Raw genomic sequence first — 26,319 nt, 5'->3', positions numbered from 1 at the left:
CCGCCTACATTTTTGTGCTTTAATAACATTTTCTTTAGAATATTTATTTCTCTATAATATACAGTTTATATATATATTATATATTTTAAACATTTAGAAAATAGTTCTTTAGATCCAGCTGTGTAAACTGGAGGAACTTTATTCCAGCTGTGCCCTACCTCTGTCCAAACATCAGGGTGGATTTAGTTTCTGCCTCGTTGTAAACGGACGGCGAGCAGCAGATGATGATGGTGGTCCGACAGTTTCCCCCCAGAGAGTCCTGCAGGATTCGGGTCATCTTGCTGTCTCGGTACGGGACGTGAGTTTTCTACCAACAGACACAGGAAGTTCAGCAGGACTTCACAAAGGTTTGAGAACAGTTTTTATTCTTTATTTTTCAGGCAGCTCTCTGATGGGTCCATCTCTGAAACCAACTAAAGAACCTGTTCAGTGGTTCAGAGGTCTGCAGCAGGAGCCCAGAGGGGTCCAGAGGGGTCCAGAAGGGTCCAGAAGGGACACTGGTTGACACTGGTGAACACTGGTGAACACTGGTGGACACTGGTGTACACTGGTGGACACCTGGTGGACACCTGGTGCACACTGGTGAACACTGGTGAACACTGGTGAATACTGGTGTACACTGGTGTACACTGGTGATAACTGGTGGACACTGGTGGACACTGGTGCACACTGGTGATAACTGGTGGACACTGGTGGACACTGGTGGACACTGGTGGACATTGATGGACACTGGTGGACACTGGTGGACACTGGTGAACACTGGTGAACACTGGTGGACACTGGTGAACACTGGTGGACACTGGTGGACATTGATGGACACTGGTGGACACTGGTGGACACTGGTGAACACTGCTGGACACTGGTGCACACTGGTGCACACTGGTGCACACTGGTGAACATTGATGGACACTGGTGGACACTGGTGGACACTGGTGGACATTGGTGGACACTGGTGAACACTGGTGAACACTGATGGACACTGGTGGACACTGGTGAACACTGATGGACACTGGTGGACACTGATGGACACTGGTGGACACTGGTGGACACTGGTGAACACTGGGGAACACTGGTGGACACTGGTGGACCCTGGTGGACACTGGTGGACACTGGTGGACACTGGTGAACACTGGTGTACACTGGTGGACACTGGTGAACATTGATGGACACTGGTAGACACTGGTGGACACTGGTGAACACTGGTGAACATTGATGGACACTGGTGGACACTGGTGAACACTGGTGAACATTGATGGACACTGGTGGACACTGGTGAACACTGGTGGACACTGGTGAACACTGGTGGACACTGGTGGACACTGGTGAACATTGATGGACACTGGTGAACACTGGTGAACACTGATGGACACAGGTGAACACTGGTGAACACTGATGGACACTGGTGGACACTGGTGAACACTGATGGACACTGGTGGACACTGGTGGACACTGGTGAACATTGATGGACACTGGTGGACACTGGTGCACACTGGTGCACACTGGTGAACATTGATGGACACTGGTGAACACTGGTGAACACTGGTGGACACTGGTGGACCCTGGTGGACACTGGTGGACACTGGTGGACACTGGTGAACACTGGTGAACACTGGTGTACACTGGTGGACACTGGTGAACATTGATGGACACTGGGGAACACTGGTGGACACTGGTGGACCCTGGTGGACCCTGGTGGACACTGGTGGACACCTGGTGGACACTGGTGGACACTGGTGTACACTGGTGAACACTGGTGAACACTGGTGTACACTGGTGGACACTGGTGAACATTGATGGACACTGGTGGACACTGGTGAACACTGGTGAACATTGATGGACACTGGTGGACACTGGTGAACACTGGTGAACACTGGTGAACACTGGTGGACACTGGTGGACACTGGTGAACACTGGTGGACACTGGTGAACATTGATGGACACTGGTGAACACTGGTGAACACTGATGGACACAGGTGAACACTGGTGAACACTGGTGGACACTGGTGAACACTGATGGACACTGGTGGACACTGGTGGACACTGGTGGACACTGGTGAACATTGATGGACACTGGTGGACACTGGTGCACACTGGTGCACACTGGTGAACACTGGTGAACACTGGTGAACACTGGTGTACACTGGTGGACACTGGTGAACACTGGTGGACACTGGTGGACACTGGTGGACACTGGTGAACACTGGTGAACATTGATGGACACTGGTGGACACTGGTGGACACTGGTGAACACTGATGGACACTGGTGAACACTGGTGAACACTGATGGACACTGGTGGACACTGGTGAACACTGATGGACACTGGTGGACACTGGTGGACACTGGTGGACACTGGTGAACATTGATGGACACTGGTGAACACTGGTGAACACTGATGGACACTGGTGGACACTGGTGAACACTGATGGACACTGGTGGACACTGGTGGACACTGGTGGACACTGGTGGACACTGGGGAACACTGGTGGACACTGGTGAACACTGGGGAGCACTGGTGGACACTGGGGAACACTGGTGGACACTGGTGAACACTGGTGGACACTGGTGGACCCTGGTGGACACTGGTGGACCCTGGTGGACACTGGTGGACACTGGTGGACACTCACCGTTCCTTCACTCAGAGCCGCAATGACGTTCCCCAGAGCAGACAGAGACTTGTTGATGTTCTTAGCTTCATCCAAGACGGCGCCTTCTGCTCCTGTTTTACTCACCTGGTTAAGGACAGGTAAAGGACAGGTGAGAGACAGGTAAAGGACAGGTGAGAGACAGGTGAGAGACATGTAAAGGATAGGTGAGAGATAGGTGAGAGACATGTAAAGGACAGGTAAGAGACAGGTAAAGGACAGGTGAGAGACATGTAAAGGTCAGGTGAGAGACAGGTAATGGACAGGTGAGAGACAGGTGAGAGACATGTAAAGGACAGGTGAGAGACAGGTAAAGGACAGGTGAGAGACAGGTGAGAGACAGGTGAGAGACATGTAAAGGACAGGTGAGAGACAGGTAAAGGACAGGTAAAGGACAGGTGAGAGACAGGTGAGAGACAGGTAAAGGACAGGTAAAGGACAGGTGAGAGACAGGTAAAAGACAGGTAAGAGACAGGTAAAGGACAGGTGAGAGACAGGTGAGAGACAGGTAAAGGACAGGTGAGAGACAGGTGAGAGACAGGTGAGAGACAGGTAAAGGACAGGTGAGAGACAGGTGAGAGACATGTAAAGGACAGGTGAGAGACAGGTAAAGGACAGGTAAAGGACAGGTGAGAGACAGGTGAGAGACAGGTAAAGGACAGGTAAAGGACAGGTGAGAGACAGGTAAAAGACAGGTAAGAGACAGGTAAAGGACAGGTAAAGGACAGGTGAGAGACAGGTGAGAGACAGGTAAAGGACAGGTGAGAGACAGGTGAGAGACAGGTAAAGGACAGGTGAGAGACAGGTAAAGGACAGGTGAGAGACAGGTGAGAGACATGTAAAGGACAGGTGAGAGACAGGTAAAGGACAGGTGAGAGACAGGTGAGAGACAGGTAAAGGACAGGTGAGAGACATGTAAAGGACAGGTGAGAGACAGGTAATGGACAGGTGAGAGACAGGTAAAGGACAGGTGAGAGACAGGTAAGAGACAGGTAAAGGACAGGTGAGAGACAGGTGAGAGACAGGTGAGGGTGGAGGACGGGTAAAAATTGAGTTGTAGCTGTTTTCAGGTATAAACAGTGAGAAGCTCCTCAAGTTTATTTCTCTTAGTTCTTTAATAAACTAAAATCTCTTTTGGTTCATTATTTCAGCAGCAAACTTTCTTCTAGTTTATTGTTTTAGAATCAAACTGAAACTAAATCAATGAACCGAAATGTTTCCCAGATTAGAGTAACCCTAACCCTAACCCAGATTAGAGTAACCTTAACCCTAAATCAGTGTTTCTCAGTTCCGGACCTCGGGACCCACTGCCCTGCATGTTTTGGATGTTTCCCTCCTCCAGCACACCTGATTTAACTAACCCTAACCCTAAAGTCACAGGAACATGCTGGATCACAGGACTGCACGCCTAACCATAAGTCCGGGTACGAGCCACTTTTTAAAAATTAATTTTGAATTAATATTTTTTAATAATTTCATAATCCCATTAATTATCATGTAAATAACCTTTCCCTTTCTCTAAACTCTAAGGTAACAGGTCGAGGCTGTGTCACAGGACTGCACGCCTAACCAGGACCGGGACTCACATTCCACATTTTGAAAAATTAACATTAATGTTTAATATTTTTTATAAAATTGAATAGTCTCTCTTCTGCTCTTCCTTCTTTTGCAGCACATAACACACACCGATATGGACCCTGTGTCTATTGCACCCACTTTAAACATAACTCAAAAACGCACAGTTTCTCACGGCCTCCTGAGTTACTCCAAGACCATTCCGGTACACGCAGCAACCAAAAGCTGGGTCCTGAGGACAGTGCACCCCCCTGGCACCTATACCAAACTCCATGGTGATCGTACAGTTCTGAACTGCAAAGTCACGTAGGAGGGGAGCCACTGAGTTATAATCTCCTAATACCTAACCCTCTAACCTTAAAGCTGCCGTCGGCAACTTTTTTTTAGTCATATAGCTTGAACTGTCATGGGATTCTGGAAGTAGAATATTAAATAGGCTGTTTAGGAAAAATCCCGAATTCTGTAGCTCCCTCTGAAGCCTGTAATCGTGCTTGCAAAAATCGAGCGCTCCCGGCTGTTTTTAACCAATCACGTTAGGTTTATTATTGATCTATTATCTGAGCAGAACAGTCACCAACCACGTCTTCCATGCTGAGCGTGAGTCTGCCCCAGCTTGTGTGCGCGCACACTGGTGTGAACTCACGTGCACAAGTTGTATCAGTTCGAATTTTCCGACTTTAGACTCGGAATTTTAAAATCCTGCCGACGGCAGCTTTAACCCTAACAATTAAAATGTACAAATATCTTCAACTGTGTATCAATATAAGTCAAATAAACTTAAATCTTTTCTGATTTATTGTTTTCTGAACAAAAATAAACTTAGATCTCCCACAGTTTGTAGTTCTGATTCTGATACATTTTGTTTTATACTCAGTCAACTTAGATGTTTGCTATTTTATTGTTTCAACATAAAAATAAACCTAGATTTCCCCTTTTCAACATTTATTGATGAAATTGAACTTAGATCCTGAATTTATTGTTTTATAAATTAAATATAAACAGATTGTAAGCAAAATAAAAGAGTTTACAGACCTTCTCACTGCCTGCCAGGTCCACCAGGTACAGCTTCCCCGACAGTTTCATCTCCGTCTCCACGTTCTCCTGCTTGATGTTGATCAGAAAAATGCTGTGGCTGCGGGAGCTGTGCTCGTTCATGTCTGCAGGAGGAACACCACACAGGTGAGACGGGTGAGAGAGGGGAGACACAGGGGAGACAGGTGAGAGAGGGGTGAGACAGGTGGGGCAGGTGGGACAGGTGAGACACAGGGGAGACACAGGTGGGACAGGTGAGACACAGGGGAGACACAGGTGGGACAGGTGAGACACAGGGGAGACACAGGGGAGACGGGGAAGACGGGTGAGACAGGTGAGACGGGTGAGAGAGGGGAGACAGCTGAGACAGGTGAGAGAGGGGTGAGACAGGTGGGACAGGTGAGACACAGGGGAGACACAGGTGAGATGGGTAAGTAGGTGAGGTGGGGTGTCTTGGGGCAGGACACGGATGCGGACTTCAAAAGGTTCGAGCACACTTGGTTAAAATAACAAAAGTGAAAACAAGGCGCGGCTGAGCCGGATATAAAAACCTAAAATGTGGAATAATTACTTGACCAGACAAAACACTTGACACAGCCTGGATAAAACACAGCATGGATAAATACTTAGCTTAAATTCAGGGTCGTGGCATGAGGGAAACATCAGGAACAGGGTAGGTGTGTAGGTAGGTAAGGTAGGTAAGGGGAAGACTGGGAACTAAACAGGGAACTGGGAGTGATCAGTGACTGGGTGCAGCTGGGGGGGAATGAACAGGTGATGTGCCTTAAACTAATGAGCAAACATGGGAAGTGAGGGGAAAACAATGGGAAGTGAGGGGAAAACAATGGGAAGTGAGGGGAAAACAATGGGAAGTGAGGAAAAAACAATGGGAAGTGAGGGGAAAACAATGGGAAGTGAGGAAAAAACAATGGGAAGTGAGGGTGAAAACAATGGGAAGTAAGGGGAAAACAATGGGAAGTGAGGGGAAAACAATGGGAAGTGAGGAAAAAACAATGGGAAGTGAGGGGAAAACAATGGGAAGTAAGGGGAAAACAATGGGAAGTGAGGAAAAAAACAATGGGAAGTGAGGGGAAAACAATGGGAAGTGAGGGGAAAACAATGGGAAGTGAGGGTGAAAACAATGGGAAGTGAGGAAAAAACAATGGGAAGTGAGGGGAAAACAATGGGAAGTGAGGGGGAAAACAATGGGAAGTGAGGGTGAAAACAATGGGAAGTGAGGGGAAAACAATGGGAAGTGAGGAAAAAAACAATGGAAAGTAAGGTGAAAACAATGGGAAGTGAGGGGAAAACAATGGGAAGTGAGGGGGAAAACAATGGGAAGTGAGGGGTAAAACAATGGGAAGTGAGGGGAAAAACAATGGGAAGTGAGGGGAAAACAATGGGAAGTGAGGGGAAAACAATGGGAAGTGAGGGGGAAAACAATGGGAAGTGAGGGGTAAAACAATGGGAAGTGAGGGGAAAACAATGGGAAGTAAGGGTGAAAACAATGGGAAGTGAGGGTGAAAACAATGGGAAGTGAGGGGAAAACAATGGGAAGTGAGGAAAAAAACAATGGAAAGTAAGGTGAAAACAATGGGAAGTGAGGGGAAAACAATGGGAAGTGAGGGGAAAACAATGGGAAGTGAGGGTGAAAACAATGGGAAGTGAGGGGAAAACAATGGGAAGTGAGGGGAAAACAATGGGAAGTGAGGGTGAAAACAATGGGAAGTGAGGGGAAAACAATGGGAAGTGAGGGGAAAACAATGGGAAGTGAGGGGGAAAACAATGGGAAGTGAGGGGAAAACAATGGGAAGTGAGGGTGAAAACAATGGGAAGTGAGGGGAAAACAATGGGAAGTGAGGGTGAAAACAATGGGAAGTGAGGGGTAAAACAATGGGAAGTGAGGGGAAAACAATGGGAAGTGAGGGGAAAACAATGGGAAGTAAGGGGAAAACAATGGGAAGTGAGGGTGAAAACAATGGGAAGTGAGGGTGAAAACAATGGGAAGTGAGGGGAAAACAATGGGAAGTGAGGGGTAAAACAATGGGAAGTGAGGGTGAAAACAATGGGAAGTGAGGGGAAAACAATGGGAAGTGAGGGGTAAAACAATGGGAAGTGAGGGGAAAACAATGGGAAGTGAGGGGTAAAACAATGGGAAGTGAGGGGAAAACAATGGGAAGTAAGGGGAAAACAATGGGAAGTGAGGGTGAAAACAATGGGAAGTGAGGGTGAAAACAATGGGAAGTGAGGGGAAAACAATGGGAAGTGAGGGGTAAAACAATGGGAAGTGAGGGTGAAAACAATGGGAAGTGAGGGGAAAACAATGGGAAGTGAGGGGTAAAACAATGGGAAGTGAGGGGAAAACAATGGGAAGTAAGGGGAAAACAATGGGAAGTGAGGGTGAAAACAATGGGAAGTGAGGGTGAAAACAATGGGAAGTGAGGGGAAAACAATGGGAAGTGAGGGGTAAAACAATGGGAAGTGAGGGGAAAACAATGGGAAGTGAGGGGTAAAACAATGGGAAGTGAGGGGAAAACAATGGGAAGTGAGGGGAAAACAATGGGAAGTGAGGGGTAAAACAATGGGAAGTGAGGGGTAAAACAATGGGAAGTGAGGGGAAAACAATGGGAAGTAAGGGGAAAACAATGGGAAGTGAGGGTGAAAACAATGGGAAGTGAGGGGAAAACAATGGGAAGTGAGGGTGAAAACAATGAGAAGTGAGGGGTAAAACAATGGGAAGTGAGGTGAAAACAATGGGAAGTGAGGGTGAAAACAATGGGAAGTGAGGGGTAAAACAATGGGAAGTGAGGGGAAAACAATGGGAAGTGAGGGGGAAAACAATGGGAAGTGAGGGTGAAAACAATGGGAAGTGAGGGTGAAAACAATGGGAAGTGAGGGGGAAAACAATGGGAAGTGAGGGGGAAAACAATGGGAAGTGAGGGTGAAAACAATGGGAAGTGAGGAAAAAACAATGGGAAGTGAGGCGAAAACAATGGGAAGTGAGGGGTAAAACAATGGGAAGTGAGGGGAAAACAATGGGAAGTGAGGGGTAAAACAATGGGAAGTGAGGGTGAAACAATGGGAAGTGAGGGGAAAACAATGGGAAGTCAGGGGAAAACAATGGGAAGTCAGGGGAAAACAATGGGAAGTGAGGGGTAAAACAATGGGAAGTGAGGGGGAAAACAATGGGAAGTGAGGGGTAAAACAATGGGAAGTGAGGGTGAAACAATGGGAAGTGAGGGGAAAACAATGGGAAGTGAGGGGAAAACAATGGGAAGTCAGGGGAAAACAATGGGAAGTGAGGGGGAAAACAATGGGAAGTGAGGGGAAAACAATGGGAAGTAAGGGGAAAACAATGGGAAGTGAGGGTGAAAACAATGGGAAGTGAGGGGAAAACAATGGGAAGTGAGGGTGAAAACAATGGGAAGTGAGGGTGAAACAATGGGAAGTGAGGGGAAAACAATGGGAAGTGAGGTGAAAACAATGGGAAGTGAGGGGAAAACAATGGGAAGTGAGGGTGAAAACAATGGGAAGTGAGGAAAAAACAATGGGAAGTGAGGGGTAAAACAATGGGAAGTGAGGGTGAAAACAATGGGAAGTGAGGAAAAAACAATGGGAAGTGAGGGGAAAACAATGGGAAGTGAGGGTGAAAACAATGGGAAGTGAGGAAAAAACAATGGGAAGTGAGGGGAAAACAATGGGAAGTGAGGTGAAAACAATGGGAAGTGAGGGTGAAAACAATGGGAAGTGAGGGGAAAACAATGGGAAGTGAGGTGAAAACAATGGGAAGTGAGGGGAAAACAATGGGAAGTGAGGGGGAAAACAATGGGAAGTGAGGTGAAAACAATGGGAAGTGAGGGGAAAACAATGGGAAGTGAGGGGAAAACAATGGGAAGTGAGGGGAAAACAATGGGAAGTAAGGTGAAAACAATGGGAAGTGAGGAAAAAACAATGGGAAGTGAGGGGGAAAACAATGGGAAGTGAGGTGAAAACAATGGGAAGTGAGGGGTAAAACAATGGGAAGTGAGGGGAAAACAATGGGAAGTAAGGGGAAAACAATGGGAAGTGAGGGTGAAAACAATGGGAAGTGAGGGTGAAAACAATGGGAAGTGAGGGGAAAACAATGGGAAGTGAGGGGTAAAACAATGGGAAGTGAGGGTGAAAACAATGGGAAGTGAGGGGAAAACAATGGGAAGTGAGGGGTAAAACAATGGGAAGTGAGGGGAAAACAATGGGAAGTAAGGGGAAAACAATGGGAAGTGAGGGTGAAAACAATGGGAAGTGAGGGTGAAAACAATGGGAAGTGAGGGGAAAACAATGGGAAGTGAGGGGTAAAACAATGGGAAGTGAGGGGAAAACAATGGGAAGTGAGGGGTAAAACAATGGGAAGTGAGGGGAAAACAATGGGAAGTGAGGGGAAAACAATGGGAAGTGAGGGGTAAAACAATGGGAAGTGAGGGGTAAAACAATGGGAAGTGAGGGGAAAACAATGGGAAGTAAGGGGAAAACAATGGGAAGTGAGGGTGAAAACAATGGGAAGTGAGGGTGAAAACAATGGGAAGTGAGGGGAAAACAATGGGAAGTGAGGGTGAAAACAATGAGAAGTGAGGGGTAAAACAATGGGAAGTGAGGTGAAAACAATGGGAAGTGAGGGTGAAAACAATGGGAAGTGAGGGGTAAAACAATGGGAAGTGAGGGGAAAACAATGGGAAGTGAGGGGGAAAACAATGGGAAGTGAGGGTGAAAACAATGGGAAGTGAGGGTGAAAACAATGGGAAGTGAGGGGGAAAACAATGGGAAGTGAGGGGGAAAACAATGGGAAGTGAGGGTGAAAACAATGGGAAGTGAGGAAAAAACAATGGGAAGTGAGGCGAAAACAATGGGAAGTGAGGGGTAAAACAATGGGAAGTGAGGGGAAAACAATGGGAAGTGAGGGGTAAAACAATGGGAAGTGAGGGTGAAACAATGGGAAGTGAGGGGAAAACAATGGGAAGTGAGGGGAAAACAATGGGAAGTGAGGGGAAAACAATGGGAAGTGAGGGGGAAAACAATGGGAAGTGAGGGTGAAAACAATGGGAAGTGAGGGTGAAAACAATGGGAAGTGAGGGGGAAAACAATGGGAAGTGAGGGGGAAAACAATGGGAAGTGAGGGTGAAAACAATGGGAAGTGAGGAAAAAACAATGGGAAGTGAGGCGAAAACAATGGGAAGTGAGGGGTAAAACAATGGGAAGTGAGGGGAAAACAATGGGAAGTGAGGGGTAAAACAATGGGAAGTGAGGGTGAAACAATGGGAAGTGAGGGGAAAACAATGGGAAGTCAGGGGAAAACAATGGGAAGTGAGGGGTAAAACAATGGGAAGTGAGGGGGAAAACAATGGGAAGTGAGGGGTAAAACAATGGGAAGTGAGGGGAAAACAATGGGAAGTGAGGGGGAAAACAATGGGAAGTGAGGGTGAAAACAATGGGAAGTGAGGGTGAAAACAATGGGAAGTGAGGGGGAAAACAATGGGAAGTGAGGGGGAAAACAATGGGAAGTGAGGGTGAAAACAATGGGAAGTGAGGAAAAAACAATGGGAAGTGAGGCGAAAACAATGGGAAGTGAGGGGTAAAACAATGGGAAGTGAGGGGAAAACAATGGGAAGTGAGGGGTAAAACAATGGGAAGTGAGGGTGAAACAATGGGAAGTGAGGGGAAAACAATGGGAAGTCAGGGGAAAACAATGGGAAGTGAGGGGTAAAACAATGGGAAGTGAGGGGGAAAACAATGGGAAGTGAGGGGTAAAACAATGGGAAGTGAGGGTGAAACAATGGGAAGTGAGGGGAAAACAATGGGAAGTCAGGGGAAAACAATGGGAAGTGAGGGGGAAAACAATGGGAAGTGAGGGGAAAACAATGGGAAGTAAGGGGAAAACAATGGGAAGTGAGGGTGAAAACAATGGGAAGTGAGGGGAAAACAATGGGAAGTGAGGGTGAAAACAATGGGAAGTGAGGGTGAAACAATGGGAAGTGAGGTGAAAACAATGGGAAGTGAGGGGAAAACAATGGGAAGTGAGGGTGAAAACAATGGGAAGTGAGGAAAAAACAATGGGAAGTGAGGGGTAAAACAATGGGAAGTGAGGGTGAAAACAATGGGAAGTGAGGAAAAAACAATGGGAAGTGAGGGGAAAACAATGGGAAGTGAGGGTGAAAACAATGGGAAGTGAGGAAAAAACAATGGGAAGTGAGGGGAAAACAATGGGAAGTGAGGTGAAAACAATGGGAAGTGAGGGTGAAAACAATGGGAAGTGAGGGGAAAACAATGGGAAGTGAGGTGAAAACAATGGGAAGTGAGGGGAAAACAATGGGAAGTGAGGGGGAAAACAATGGGAAGTGAGGTGAAAACAATGGGAAGTGAGGGGAAAACAATGGGAAGTGAGGGGAAAACAATGGGAAGTGAGGGGAAAACAATGGGAAGTAAGGTGAAAACAATGGGAAGTGAGGAAAAAACAATGGGAAGTGAGGGGGAAAACAATGGGAAGTGAGGTGAAAACAATGGGAAGTGAGGGGTAAAACAATGGGAAGTAAGGGGAAAACAATGGGAAGTGAGGGTGAAAACAATGGGAAGTGAGGGTGAAAACAATGGGAAGTGAGGGGTAAAACAATGGGAAGTGAGGGTGAAAACAATGGGAAGTGAGGGGTAAAACAATGGGAAGTGAGGGGGAAAACAATGGGAAGTAAGGGGAAAACAATGAGAAGACTAAAAACAATAATTCAAAACCAAAACCTAAAACGTGATCAAACATCAAACTAAAAACATGGGGAAGGTCCCGTGGGGGTTAGAGTCAGAATATAACACTGTGGGGCATCCCAGAGGTCGGGTACATCTTTACAGCAGGAACACACGCCCCAAAGCCACATGTCCTGAAGCAGGAAGCATCACTTCCTGACCCACTGACCATCTGATGTGTGACTCATAGTCAGCATCCAGACGAACAACATGTTGAGCTCAGGAATATTTCAGAATCAGACTCACTGGTGACGGCGACGTGTCGGTTGGCTTTTCCTTCATCGATGACGTCCATCACCTCATCAGGACTGGACACGAAACGCTCCGTACAGCCCTGATGGGGAGAGAGCGTCAGCCACACACCCAGGAATACTAATACTGCAGGAATACTAATACTACAGGAACACTAATACTGCAGGAATACTAATACTGCAGTAATACTAATACTACAGGAATACTAATACTGCAGTAATACTAATACTACAGGAACACTAATACTGCAGGAACACTAATACTACAGGAACACTAATACTGCAGGAATACTAATACTACAGGAATACTAATACTGCAGGAATACTAATACTACTGTAATACTAATACTGCAGGAATACTAATACTGCAGGAACACTAATACTGCAGGAACACTAATACTACAGGAACACTAATACTGCAGGAATACTAATACTGCAGGAATACTAATACTGCAGGAATACTAATACTGCAGGAATACTAATACTGCAGGAACACTTATACTACAGGAACACTAATACTGCAGGAATACTAATACTACAGGAATACTAATACTGCAGGAATACTAATACTACTGTAATACTAATACTGCAGGAATACTAATACTGCAGGAACACTATAACTGCAGGAACACTAATACTACAGGAACACTAATACTGCAGGAATACTAATACTGCAGGAATACTAATACTGCAGGAATACTAATACTGCAGGAATACTAATACTGCAGGAACACTAATACTGCAGGAATACTAATACTGCAGGAACACTTATACTACAGGAACACTAATACTGCAGGAACACTAATACTACAGGAATACTAATACTGCAGGAATACTAATACTACTGTAATACTAATACTGCAGGAATACTAATACTGCAGGAACACTAATACTGCAGGAACACTAATACTGCAGGAACACTAATACTGCAGGAACACTAATACTGCAGGAATACTAATACTGCAGGAACACTAATACTGCAGGAATACTAATACTGCAGGAACACTAATACTACGGGAATACTAATACTACAGGAACACTAATACTACGGGAATACTAATACTGCAGGAATACTAATACTACAGGAATACTAATACTACGGGAATACTAATACTGCAGGAATACTAATACTGCAGGAATACTAATACTACGGGAATACTAATACTGCGGGAATACTAATACTGCAGGAATACTAATACTACAGGAATACTAATACTACGGGAATACTAATACTGCAGGAATACTAATACTACAGGAATACTAATACTACGGGAATACTAATACTGCAGGAATACTAATACTGCGGGAATACTAATACTACAGGAATACTAATACTACGGGAATACTAATACTGCAGGAACACTAATACTACTGTAATACTAATACTACAGGAACACTAATACTGCAGGAATACTAATACTACAGGAACACTAATACTGCAGGAACACTAATACTACAGGAACACTAATACTGCAGGAATACTAATACTGCAGGAATACTAATACTACAGGAACACTAATACTACAGGAATACTAATACTGCAGGAATACTAATACTGCAGGAACACTAATACTACAGGAATACTAATACTACAGGAATACTAATACTACGGGAATACTAATACTGCGGGAATACTAATACTACAGGAATACTAATACTACAGTAATACTAATACTACGGGAATACTAATACTGCAGTAATACTAATACTGCAGGAATACTAATACTGCGGGAATACTAATACTACAGGAATACTAATACTACGGGAATACTAATACTGCAGGAATACTAATACTACAGGAATACTAATACTACGGGAATACTAATACTGCAGGAATACTAATACTGCAGGAATACTAATACTACGGGAATACTAATACTACAGGAATACTAATACTACGGGAATACTAATACTGCAGGAATACTAATACTACAGGAATACTAATACTACGGGAATACTAATACTGCAGGAATACTAATACTACAGGAATACTAATACTACAGGAATACTAATACTACGGGAATACTAATACTGCAGGAATACTAATACTGCAGGAATACTAATACTACGGGAATACTAATACTGCAGGAATACTAATACTGCGGGAATACTAATACTGCAGGAATACTAATACTACGGGAATACTAATACTGCAGGAACACTAATACTACAGGAACACTAATACTGCAGGAACACTAATACTGCAGGAATACTAATACTGCAGGAACACTAATACTGCAGTAACACTAATACTACAGGAATACTATACTACTGTAATACTAATACTGCAGGAATACTAATACTACTGTAACTGTACTACAGGAATACTAATACTACTGCAGGAACACTAATACTGCAGTAACACTAATACTACAGGAACACTCATACTGCAGTAATACTCATACTAATACTACAGGAACACTAATACTGCAGTAACACTAATACTGCAGGAATACTAATACTGCAGGAACACTAATACTGCAGGAATACTAATACTGCAGGAACACTAATACTACAGGAATACTAATACTGCAGTAACACTAATACTGCAGTAATACTAATACTGCAGGAACACTAATACTGCAGGAATACTAATACTGCAGGAACACTAATACTGCAGTAACACTAATACTACAGGAACACTCATACTGCAGTAATACTCATACTAATACTGCAGGAATACTAATACTACTGTAATACTAATACTAATACTGCAGGAATACTAATACTACAGGAATACTAATACTACAGGAATACTAATACTACTGTAATACTAATACTGCAGGAATACTAATACTACTGTAATACTAATACTACAGGAATACTAATACTACTGTAATACTAATACTACAGGAATACTAATACTACTGTAATACTAATACTACAGGAATACTAATACTACTGTAATACTAATACTACAGGAATACTCATACTACTGTAATACTAATACTACTGTAATACTAATACTGCAGGAATACTAATACTACTGTAATACTAATACTACTGTAATACTAATACTGCAGGAATACTAATACTACAGGAATACTAATACTACTGTAATACTAATACTACTGTAATACTAATACTACAGGAATACTAATACTACTGTAATACTAATACTACAGGAATACTCATACTACTGTAATACTAATACTACTGTAATACTAATACTGCAGGAATACTAATACTACTGTAATACTAATACTACTGTAATACTAATACTGCAGGAATACTAATACTACAGGAATACTAATACTACTGTAATAATAATACTACAGGAATACTAATACTGCAGGAATACTAATACTACTGTAATACTAATACTACTGTAATACTAATACTGCAGGAATACTAATACTACAGGAATACTAATACTACTGTAATACTAATACTACAGGAATACTAATACTACAGGAACACTAATACTACAGGAATACTCATACTACAGGAACACTAATACTACAGGAACACTAATACTGCAGTAATACTAATACTACAGGAATACTCATACTGCAGGAATACTAATACTACAGGAATACTCATACTACTGTAATACTAATACTACTGTAATACTAATACTACTGTAATAATAATACTACAGGAATACTAATACTGCAGTAATACTAATACTACTGTAATACTAATACTACTGTAATACTAATACTACAGGAATACTAATACTACTGTAATACTAATACTGCAGGAATACTAATACTACTGTAATACTAATACTAATACTGCAGGAATACTAATACTACAGGAATACTAATACCACTGTAATACTAATACTACAGGAATACTAATACTGCAGTAATACTAATACTACTGTAATACTAATACTACTGTAATACTAATACTACAGGAATACTCATACTACTGTAATACTAATACTACAGGAATACTCATACTACTGTAATACTAATACTACTGTAATACTAATACTGCAGGAATACTCATACTACAGGAATACTAATACTACTGTAATACTCATACTACAGGAATACTAATACTGCAGGAATACTCATACTACAGGAATACTAATACTACTGTAATACTCATACTACAGGAATACTAATACTACTGTAATACTAATACTACAGAAATACTAATACTACTGTAATACTAATACTACAGGAATACTAATACCACTGTAATACTGATACTACAGGAATACTAATACTGCAGTAATACTAATACTACTGTAATACTAATACTACTGTAATACTAATACTACAGGAATACTAATACTACTGTAATACTAATACTACTGTAATACTAATACTGCAGGAATACTAATACTACAGGAATACTAATACTACTGCAGGAATACTCATACTACAGTAATACTAATACTACAGTAACACTAATACTACAGTAATACTAATACTACAGTAACTGTACTACAGTAATACTAATACTGCAGTATCTGTACTACAGTATCTGTACTACAGTAATACTCATACATCTGCTGTACTACAGTAATACTAATACTGCAGGAATACTAATACTACTGTAATACTAATACTACTGTAATACTAATACTACAGGAATACTCATACTACTGTAATACTAATACTACTGTAATACTAATACTGCAGGAATACTCATACTACAGGAATACTAATACTACTGTAATACTCATACTACAGGAATACTAATACTACTGTAATACTAATACTACAGGAATACTAATACTACTGTAACTGTACTACAGGAATACTAATACTACTGCAGGAATACTCATACTACAGTAATACTAATACTACAGTAACACTAATACTACAGTAATACTAATACTACAGTAACTGTACTACAGTAATACTAATACTGCAGTATCTGTACTACAGTATCTGTACTACAGTAATACTCATACATCTGCTGTACTACAGTAATACTAATACTACAGGAATACTAATACTACAGTATCTGTACTGCAGTATCTGTACTACAGTAATACTCATACTGCAGGACTAATAACACTGTAGTATTTTAGTAGTACTGTCATACCGCATACATCTGCTGTACTACAGTAACCCTAATACTGCAGTAAGACTAATACATGCTGTACTACAGCTTTGGTACCTTGACGAATGGAACCCTGTTTTTGTCCTCATGAACAGCCAAGTTGGTCTTTGACACTGAAACGTGAAACACAGCCGGCAGTGAGTCGACTCGCACGTTTGATTCTAACATCAAATGTAGGAAATGTAGGAAATGTCTCACCATCCAGCAAGTCTCGGATTTTGTCCAGATAGATTTCAAAGTATGAAACCTACAGAGAGAAAGACATGATGCTGACAGTATGAGACCTACAGAGGGAAAGACATGATGCTCAGTTCTGATCTGCAGCTCTGTGGACGTCTTTAACCGCTTCTCACCCGAAGATGAACGAATCATTTCAAACTAAAGTAGATGTTTTCCAACATGAAACATGTCTAACTTTCTAATTTCTAACTATTTCTGTGAATAAAAATGTTGTCACTGTGTGAGATTTAATACATCCTGTCCAGCACGCGGGGGAACAGGGAACATATGGAGAACACATGGGTGAATGAACGCATCGCTGCTTCTGATGCTACAGAACTGATCTCAGGTTAAATTATCTCCTCATATACAGTCTGATATCGGCTGGTTCTGACAGATTTCTGTCTGTTTTCTGTCTGTTTGACAGCTGATCACCCAAATAAAGAAACCAGGTGATCGACTGATTGATTATTACATAAAAATAACTAAAATCTAAAAATAAGTCACTGCTCAGTCTCTGGAATTTTTCAAAAGATAAAAAAGAAACATGTTTCCAGCTTATATTATTATATTATTAATGTGCAGATGATCCAAACTGAGACGTCACCTTGATGTGAAACTCCAAGTTCTCGTCCATGGAGTAGATGTGGTCAAAGATGTCTCTGGAGATTCGAGGGATGATCCCCATCAGGCGAGGGTCGTGAAGGTTCCCCTGAGAAACAACAACAGTAAACACACAAACATCCAAAAAACATCCAACAAACATCCAACAAACATCCAACAAACACCCAACACACACCCAACAAACACCCAACAAACACCCAACAAACATCCAACAAACATCCAACAAACACCCAACAAACATCCAACAAACATCCAACAAACACCCAACAAACATCCAACAAACACCCAACAAACACCCAACAAACATCCAACAAACATCCAACAAACACCCAACAAACACCCAACAAACATCCAACAAACATCCAACAAACACCCAACAAACATCCTACAAACACCCAACAAACACCCAACAAACATCCAACAAACATCTAACAAACATCCAACAAACATCCAACAAACATCCAACAAACACCCAACAAACATCCAACAAACACCCAACAAACACCCAACAAACACCCAACAAACATCCAACAAACATCCAACAAACATCCAACAAACATCCAACAAACACCCAACAAACATCCAACAAACATCCAACAAACACCCAACACACACCCAACAAACACCCAACAAACACCCAACAAACACCCAACAAACATCCAACAAACACCCAACAAACATCCAACAAACACCCAACAAACACCCAACAAACATCCAACAAACATCCAACACACACCCAACAAACACCCAACAAACACCCAACAAACATCCAACAAACACCCAACAAACACCCAACAAACATCCAACAAACACCCAACAAACATCCAACAAACACCCAACAAACACCCAACAAACACCCAACAAACATCCAACAAACATCCAACAAACACCCAACAAACATCCAACAAACATCCACAAACACCCCAACAAACATCCAACAAACACCCAACAAACACCCAACAAACATCCAACAAACACCCAACAAACACCCAACAAACTTCCAACAAACACCCAACAAACACCCAACAAACACCCAACAAACACCCAACAAACATCCAACAAACAGCCAACAAACACCCAACAAACACCCAACAAACTTCCAACAAACACCCAACAAACATCCAACAAACATCCACAAACATCCAACAAACACCCAACAAACATCCAACAAACATCCAACAAACACCCAACAAACACCCAACAAACACCCAACAAACACCCAACAAACTTCCAACAAACACCCAACAACATCCAACAAACATCCAACAAACACCCAACAAACATCCAACAAACATCCAACAAACACCCAACAAACATCCAACAAACACCCAACAAACACCCAACAAACATCCAACAAACACCCAACAAACATCCAACAAACACCCAACAAACATCCAACAAACACCCAACAAACACCCAACACACACCCAACAAACACCCAACAAACATCCAACAAACACTCAACAAACATCCAACAAACACCCAACAAACACCCAACAAACACCCACAAACACCCAACAAACTCCAACAAACACCCAACAAACATCCAACAAACATCCAACAAACATCCAACAAACATCCAACAAACACCCAACAAACATCCAACAAACATCCAACAAACACCCAACAAACATCCACAAACACCCAACAAACACCCAACACACACCAACAAACACCCAACAAACACCCAACAAACATCCAACAAACACCAACAAACTCCAACAAACATCCAACAAACATCTAACAAACACCCAACAAACACCCAACAAACATCCAACAAACACCCAACAAACACCAACAAACACCCAACAAACATCCAACAAACACCCAACAAACACCCAACAAACATCCAACAAACACCCAACAAACACCCAACAAACATCCAACAAACATCCAACAAACACCCAACAAACATCCAACAAACATCCAACAAACACCCAACAAACACCCAACAAACATCCAACAAACATCCAACAAACATCCAACAAACACCCAACAAACATCCAACAAACATCCAACAAACATCCAACAAACACCCAACAAACATCCAACAAACACCCAACAAACACCCAACAAACACCCAACAAACATCCAACAAACATCCAACAAACATCCAACAAACACCCAACAAACATCCAACAAACACTCAACAAACATCCAACAAACACCCAACAAACATCCAACAAACACCCAACAAACATCCAACAAACATCCAACAAACATCCAACAAACACCCAACAAACACCCAACAAACATCCCAACAAACACCCAACAAACATCCAACAAACACCCAACAAACATCCAACAAACATCCAACAAACACCCAACAAACACCCAACAAACAGCCAACAAACATCCAACAAACATCCAACAAACATCCAACAAACACCCAACAAACATCCAACAAACACCCAACAAACACCCAACAAACACCCAACAAACACCCAACAAACACCCAACAAACACCCAACAAACACCCAACAAACACCCAACAAACTTCCAACAAACACCCAACAAACATCCAACAAACATCCAACAAACATCCAACAAACACCCAACAAACACCCAACAAACATCCAACAAACATCCAACAAACACCCAACAAACATCCAACAAACACCCAACAAACACCCAACACACACCCAACAAACACCCAACAAACATCCAACAAACACCAAACAAACATCCAACAAACATCCAACAAACATCTAACAAACACCCAACAAACACCCAACAAACATCCAACAAACACCCAACAAACACCCAACAAACACCCAACAAACATCCAACAAACACCCAACAAACATCCAACAAACATCTAACAAACACCCAACAAACATCCAACAAACATCCAACAAACACCCAACAAACACCCAACAAACACCCAACAAACATCCAACAAACATCCAACAAACACCCAACAAACATCCAACAAACATCCAACAAACACCCAACAAACATCCAACAAACACTCAACAAACATCCAACAAACACCCAACAAACATCCAACAAACACCCAACAAACATCCAACAAACATCCAACAAACACCCAACAAACACCCAACAAACACCCAACAAACATCCAACAAACACCCAACAAACATCCAACAAACACCCAACAAACATCCAACAAACATCCAACAAACACCCAACAAACACCCAACAAACATCCAACAAACATCCAACAAACATCCAACAAACACCCAACAAACATCCAACAAACACCCAACAAACATCCAACAAACACCCAACAAACATCCAACAAACATCCAACAAACACCCAACAAACACCCAACAAACACCCAACAAACATCCAACAAACACCCAACAAACACCCAACAAACACCCAACAAACATCCAACAAACATCCAACAAACACCCAACAAACATCCAACAAACATCTAACAAACACCCAACAAACATCCAACAAACACCCAACAAACACCCAACAAACACCCAACAAACATCCAACAAACACCCAACAAACATCCAACAAACACCCAACAAACATCCAACAAACATCCAACAAACACCCAACAAACACCCAACACACACCCAACAAACACCCAACAAACACCCAACAAACACCCAACAAACATCCAACAAACACCCAACAAACACCCAACAAACACCCAACAAACATCCAACAAACATCCAACAAACACCCAACAAACATCCAACAAACATCTAACAAACACCCAACAAACATCCAACAAACACCCAACAAACACCCAACAAACACCCAACAAACATCCAACAAACATCCAACAAACATCCAACAAACACCCAACAAACACCCAACAAACATCCAACAAACACCCAACAAACATCCAACAAACATCCAACAAACATCTAACAAACATCCAACAAACATCCAACAAACATCCAACAAACACCCAACAAACACCCAACACACACCCAACAAACACCCAACAAACACCCAACAAACACCCAACAAACACCCAACACACACCCAACAAACACCCAACAAACATCCAACAAACATCCAACAAACATCCAACAAACACCCAATAAACATCCAACAAACACCCAACAAACACCCAACACACACCCAACAAACACCCAACAAACATCCAACAAACACCCAACAAACACCCAACAAACATCCAACAAACAGCCCATCAGGGGCACACACTGACCTCCATGGTGTGAGTCTTTCCTGACGACGTCTGTCCATAAGCAAAGATGGTGCCATTGTACCCGCCCAACACATCTGGGACACAAAGAGAAATGTCCTCAGCAGCAGAAACACAGATTCTGTTTCCTGTTAAATGTCTCAACTTCCTGTTAATGTCAAACACGACGTCAGAACCGGAAGGGAATCGATACATCATCAGACTGTGAGAAGGATCAATAACGTTCAGACTGGCTGTTGCTCAGGTGATCTGACCTTTTACGATCTGTTTGGCGCAGGTGTCGTAGACCTGAACCTGTTCAGAGTTCGGAGGAAGGACTCTGTCGAACATGTACGGCTTCCCCTGCAAGGAGGAAACACGTCGTCAAAATGAACACGCATGTAAAAGCTGAATATACCTGTATTACACCTGTAAACATCTGTATATACCTGTACACACCTGTATATACCTGTACACATCTGTATATACCTGTACACACCTGTATTACACCTGTACATATCTGTATATACCTGTAAACACCTGTATTACACCTGTACATATCTGTATATACCTGTACACACCTGTATTACACCTGTAAACATCTGTATATACCTGTACACACCTGTATTACACCTGTAAACATCTGTATATACCTGTACACACCTGTATTACACCTGTAAACATCTGTATATACCTGTACACACCTGTATTACACCTGTACACATCTGTATATACCTGTACACACCTGTATTACACCTGTAAACATCTGTATATACCTGTACACACCTGTATTACACCTGTACACATCTGTATATACCTGTACACATCTGTATATACCTGTACACACCTGTATTACACCTGTCCACATCTGTATATACCTGTACACACCTGTATTACACCTGTACACATCTGTATATACCTGTACACAGCTGTATTACACCTGTACATATCTGTATATACCTGTACACAGCTGTATTACACCTGTACAATACAATAAAAATCAAGAAAAACTTTATTAGGGGCAATTTGCTTTGCAGCCTAGCACACCTGTGACTTTTAAGGTTGCTGTAAATTAAATCTAAACTTGAACATGTTATTGGGATTAAAGGAACTGCATTAGGCTGGTTTAAGTCATATTTATCTGATAGATTTCAGTTTGTTCTTGTAAATGAAGAATCTTCCTCACACACCAGAGTAAGTCATGGAGTTCCTCAGGGTTCTGTGCTTGGACCGATTCTTTTCACTTTATACATGCTTCCATTAGGTAACATTATTAGACAGCATGGCACAAATTTCCATTGCTATGCTGATGATACTCAGCTGTACTTATATATAAAACCAGATGAACCCAATAGGTTGGTCAGACTACAAGCATGTCTTAAAGACATAAAGACCTGGATGACTCAGAACTGTCTGCTGCTAAATTCAAACTGAAGTCGTTATCTTTGGACCTGAGCGCTTCAGGGAGAAACTGTCTAGCTATATAGTTACTCTAGATGGTATTTCCTCAGCTTCTGGTCCTACAGTGAGGAACCTTGGAGTTATTTCTGACCAGGATCTGTCCTCTGACTCACATATAAAACAGGTTTCTAGGACTGCCTTCTTTCATCTTCGTAATATTGTTAAAATCAGGAACATCTTGTCTCAGAGTGATGCAGAAAAACTAGTCCATGCATTTGTTACTTCAGGATTGGACTGCTGTAATTCTTTATTATTGGGCTGTCCCACATATTCTCTGAAAAGCCTTCAGCTGATCCAAAATGCTGCAGCCAGAGTTCTGATGAGAACTAACAGGAGAGATCATATTTCTCCAGTTTTAGCTTCTCTTCATTGGCTCCCTGTTAAATTCAGAATAGAATTTAAGAAATTCAACCGTAAAGTGTGTGAAACTGAAGGTAACACTCACACAGCTATAAACGTATAAACATGTGCAGCTCGACTGATAAAAACAGGCCGAGGCTTCTTCAGGAGCTTCATCAGAACTTTAACCTGCCGACATTAAAGTGATCTGAGGACAGTTTGATGCTTTCATCAGAAACAACAAACAGGTTCAGAAGCAAACCTGGAAGACGAGTAAAGAGAAGATGTGGATGGAAAGATGTCGGAGCAGAGCAGCAGCTGTTCTCCAGACTTCAGATGATAATAATAACAGTGATAATAAATACTGAGAGTACAAAATAATAATAATAATAATAATAATAAATACTGAGAGTACAAAATAATAATAATAATAATAATAAATACTGAGAGTACAAAATAATAATAATAATAATAATAATAAATACTGAGAGTACAAAATACTGATGATGATAATAATGATAATAATAATAATAATAATAATAGAATCTCAGATAAACGTTTATTCAGAGTCTGTCTCTGTTTCAAAAGGAAGCCTGTTGCTATGGTGACTGCATCCCACCGGGAGATGTCTAAGATGACTCGACCAATGAGACGGGAGAAAGATGATTGCTGTTGGACACACACACACACCTCGTGCATGCTCTGTGGGTCTGATTGTGTTTTTGAATCTTTTATTCAAACATTTGATTTATTCATCAGTTTATCTGAGTTCTATCACATGGTCACATGGTCACCGCAGGGCCAGGACACCTATGCTGACCTACTGCTGCCGATCACATGACCCCTGCTGGCCTTCAGCTGCTGCCATGGAAACAGCATATTTCCCATGAGGCCTTTATGAGGTTCAACCCCCCAAATGACTGAAGGAAACCTGGAAGTGGAGCAATGAGACTCCTGGTTTCAGACTGAACAACAATCAGCTCGTTCAGCTGGAAACAAACGTCTGAAGGTTCTAATGGGATCTCATTACAGAAGAAAGATGTTCCTCCATCCGCCTCGTTACATTTAATCATGTTCAGATTTAATCATGGTCAGGTTTCATCATGTTCAGATCTCCTGATTTTCATCTTTTTTCTGAGTAAAAACAAAGCTGTGAATGAAATCGCCTTTAGACTCTGAAATCATTTCCTTTCTCCACCTTTTCCTTTTTTAATTTTGCTGTTGGGTTTGTTTTGTTCACACTTTGACAACATGATGACTTCCTGTTTGTGCCTCTAAATGAAAATAATCAAACTCCTCAAATGATCAATAAAACATTTGGAATTGATCATCAATCAATAATGAGACTGGTTGTAAACAGCTGGGTCAGATATATGAATGAGACTGTTCTGTGACTCACAGACTGGAACTGGTCAGCTTTGTTCTGTAAAATGTTCCATCAGAACCCAAACAAACGCGTTCCTTCATCACATGCAGCTTCCGGTGACTCTGGTGGTTTTATTGTGTTTTCATGGTGTGTCATGCTGCATCTGTTATGGCACCGGGCGGGTCTGAGCCCCCCCCCGGTGCCGCGGCCGGACCCGGCCCGGCCCGGTTCGGTTCACACTCACCGCCACCACCACCGTGTCCTCTCCGTTGAACTTGGGGATAAATTTGTCTCCGCGGCTCCGCTCCGAGTCGTTCAGCGGCCGGAAGCGACACATCACCTTCACCCCGCACACCCCGCACTCCGTCGGGTCCATCCCCGCAGCCTCCCGCAACACCAACAACCGAACCGCACCAAATCAGAACAGCGCAGTCCGGGTCCAAACTGACCGAACAGCCGCTTCGTTTCCTGGGCAGCAGGTACAGAAGAGTCCGGCAGGATGGAGCTCCGGTGTTGTTCTCTGTCGGGATGCTGAGACACTCCCACCCTGGACCACTGAGCCGCGAGGCATGCTGGGACATGGAGTCCTGTTCACATCGATCAGTTTAACAAGTTTAACTGGAAATTAACAGAAAAGACCCGACAGCTCCGCCACGTTACTATTTTATTTTTATTTATTTACTTTATTTATAGCACCTTTCATACATAAAATGTAACACAAAGTGCTGTACCGGTTCAAAGGTTAAAACACCCAACCCCCCACATACCCACTCAGACATGTACATACAGGTGCATCCCTACCCTAACCCAGTGGCAAACATAGGCTCTTTAAAATGCCTTATTATCTGGGCACTGAGGAACCAGGTGAGGAAAGCGTTCCACA

The 26,319-nt window shown here is 42.4% G+C and overlaps 1 protein-coding gene across 1 annotated transcript in view; it reads right to left on the bottom strand.

The window, feature by feature from the left end:
- Positions 1–25,951, bottom strand: part of LOC142397011 (kinesin heavy chain-like) — a 47,752-nt gene extending 21,801 nt beyond the window's left edge. Inside the window, exons 1-10 of the mRNA XM_075480438.1 lie at positions 25,681–25,951; positions 22,546–22,633; positions 22,295–22,368; positions 18,118–18,222; positions 17,490–17,538; positions 17,349–17,404; positions 12,262–12,349; positions 5,251–5,375; positions 2,626–2,730; positions 159–307 (exon numbers count right to left, since the gene is read on the bottom strand). Coding sequence (XP_075336553.1) covers positions 159–307; positions 2,626–2,730; positions 5,251–5,375; positions 12,262–12,349; positions 17,349–17,404; positions 17,490–17,538; positions 18,118–18,222; positions 22,295–22,368; positions 22,546–22,633; positions 25,681–25,812 — 971 coding nt within the window. The 5' untranslated portion in view covers positions 25,813–25,951. The remainder of the gene's footprint in view (positions 1–158; positions 308–2,625; positions 2,731–5,250; positions 5,376–12,261; positions 12,350–17,348; positions 17,405–17,489; positions 17,539–18,117; positions 18,223–22,294; positions 22,369–22,545; positions 22,634–25,680) is intronic.
- Between the last annotated feature and the right edge of the window lie 368 nt (positions 25,952–26,319).

Source organism: Odontesthes bonariensis, chromosome 12 (genome assembly GCF_027942865.1).
Source record: "Odontesthes bonariensis isolate fOdoBon6 chromosome 12, fOdoBon6.hap1, whole genome shotgun sequence".
In the NCBI taxonomy this organism is placed as follows: Eukaryota; Metazoa; Chordata; class Actinopteri; order Atheriniformes; family Atherinopsidae; genus Odontesthes; species Odontesthes bonariensis.
The sequence above is the reverse complement of the archived record's forward strand: the minus strand, read 5'-3'. Positions and strand labels throughout refer to the sequence as shown.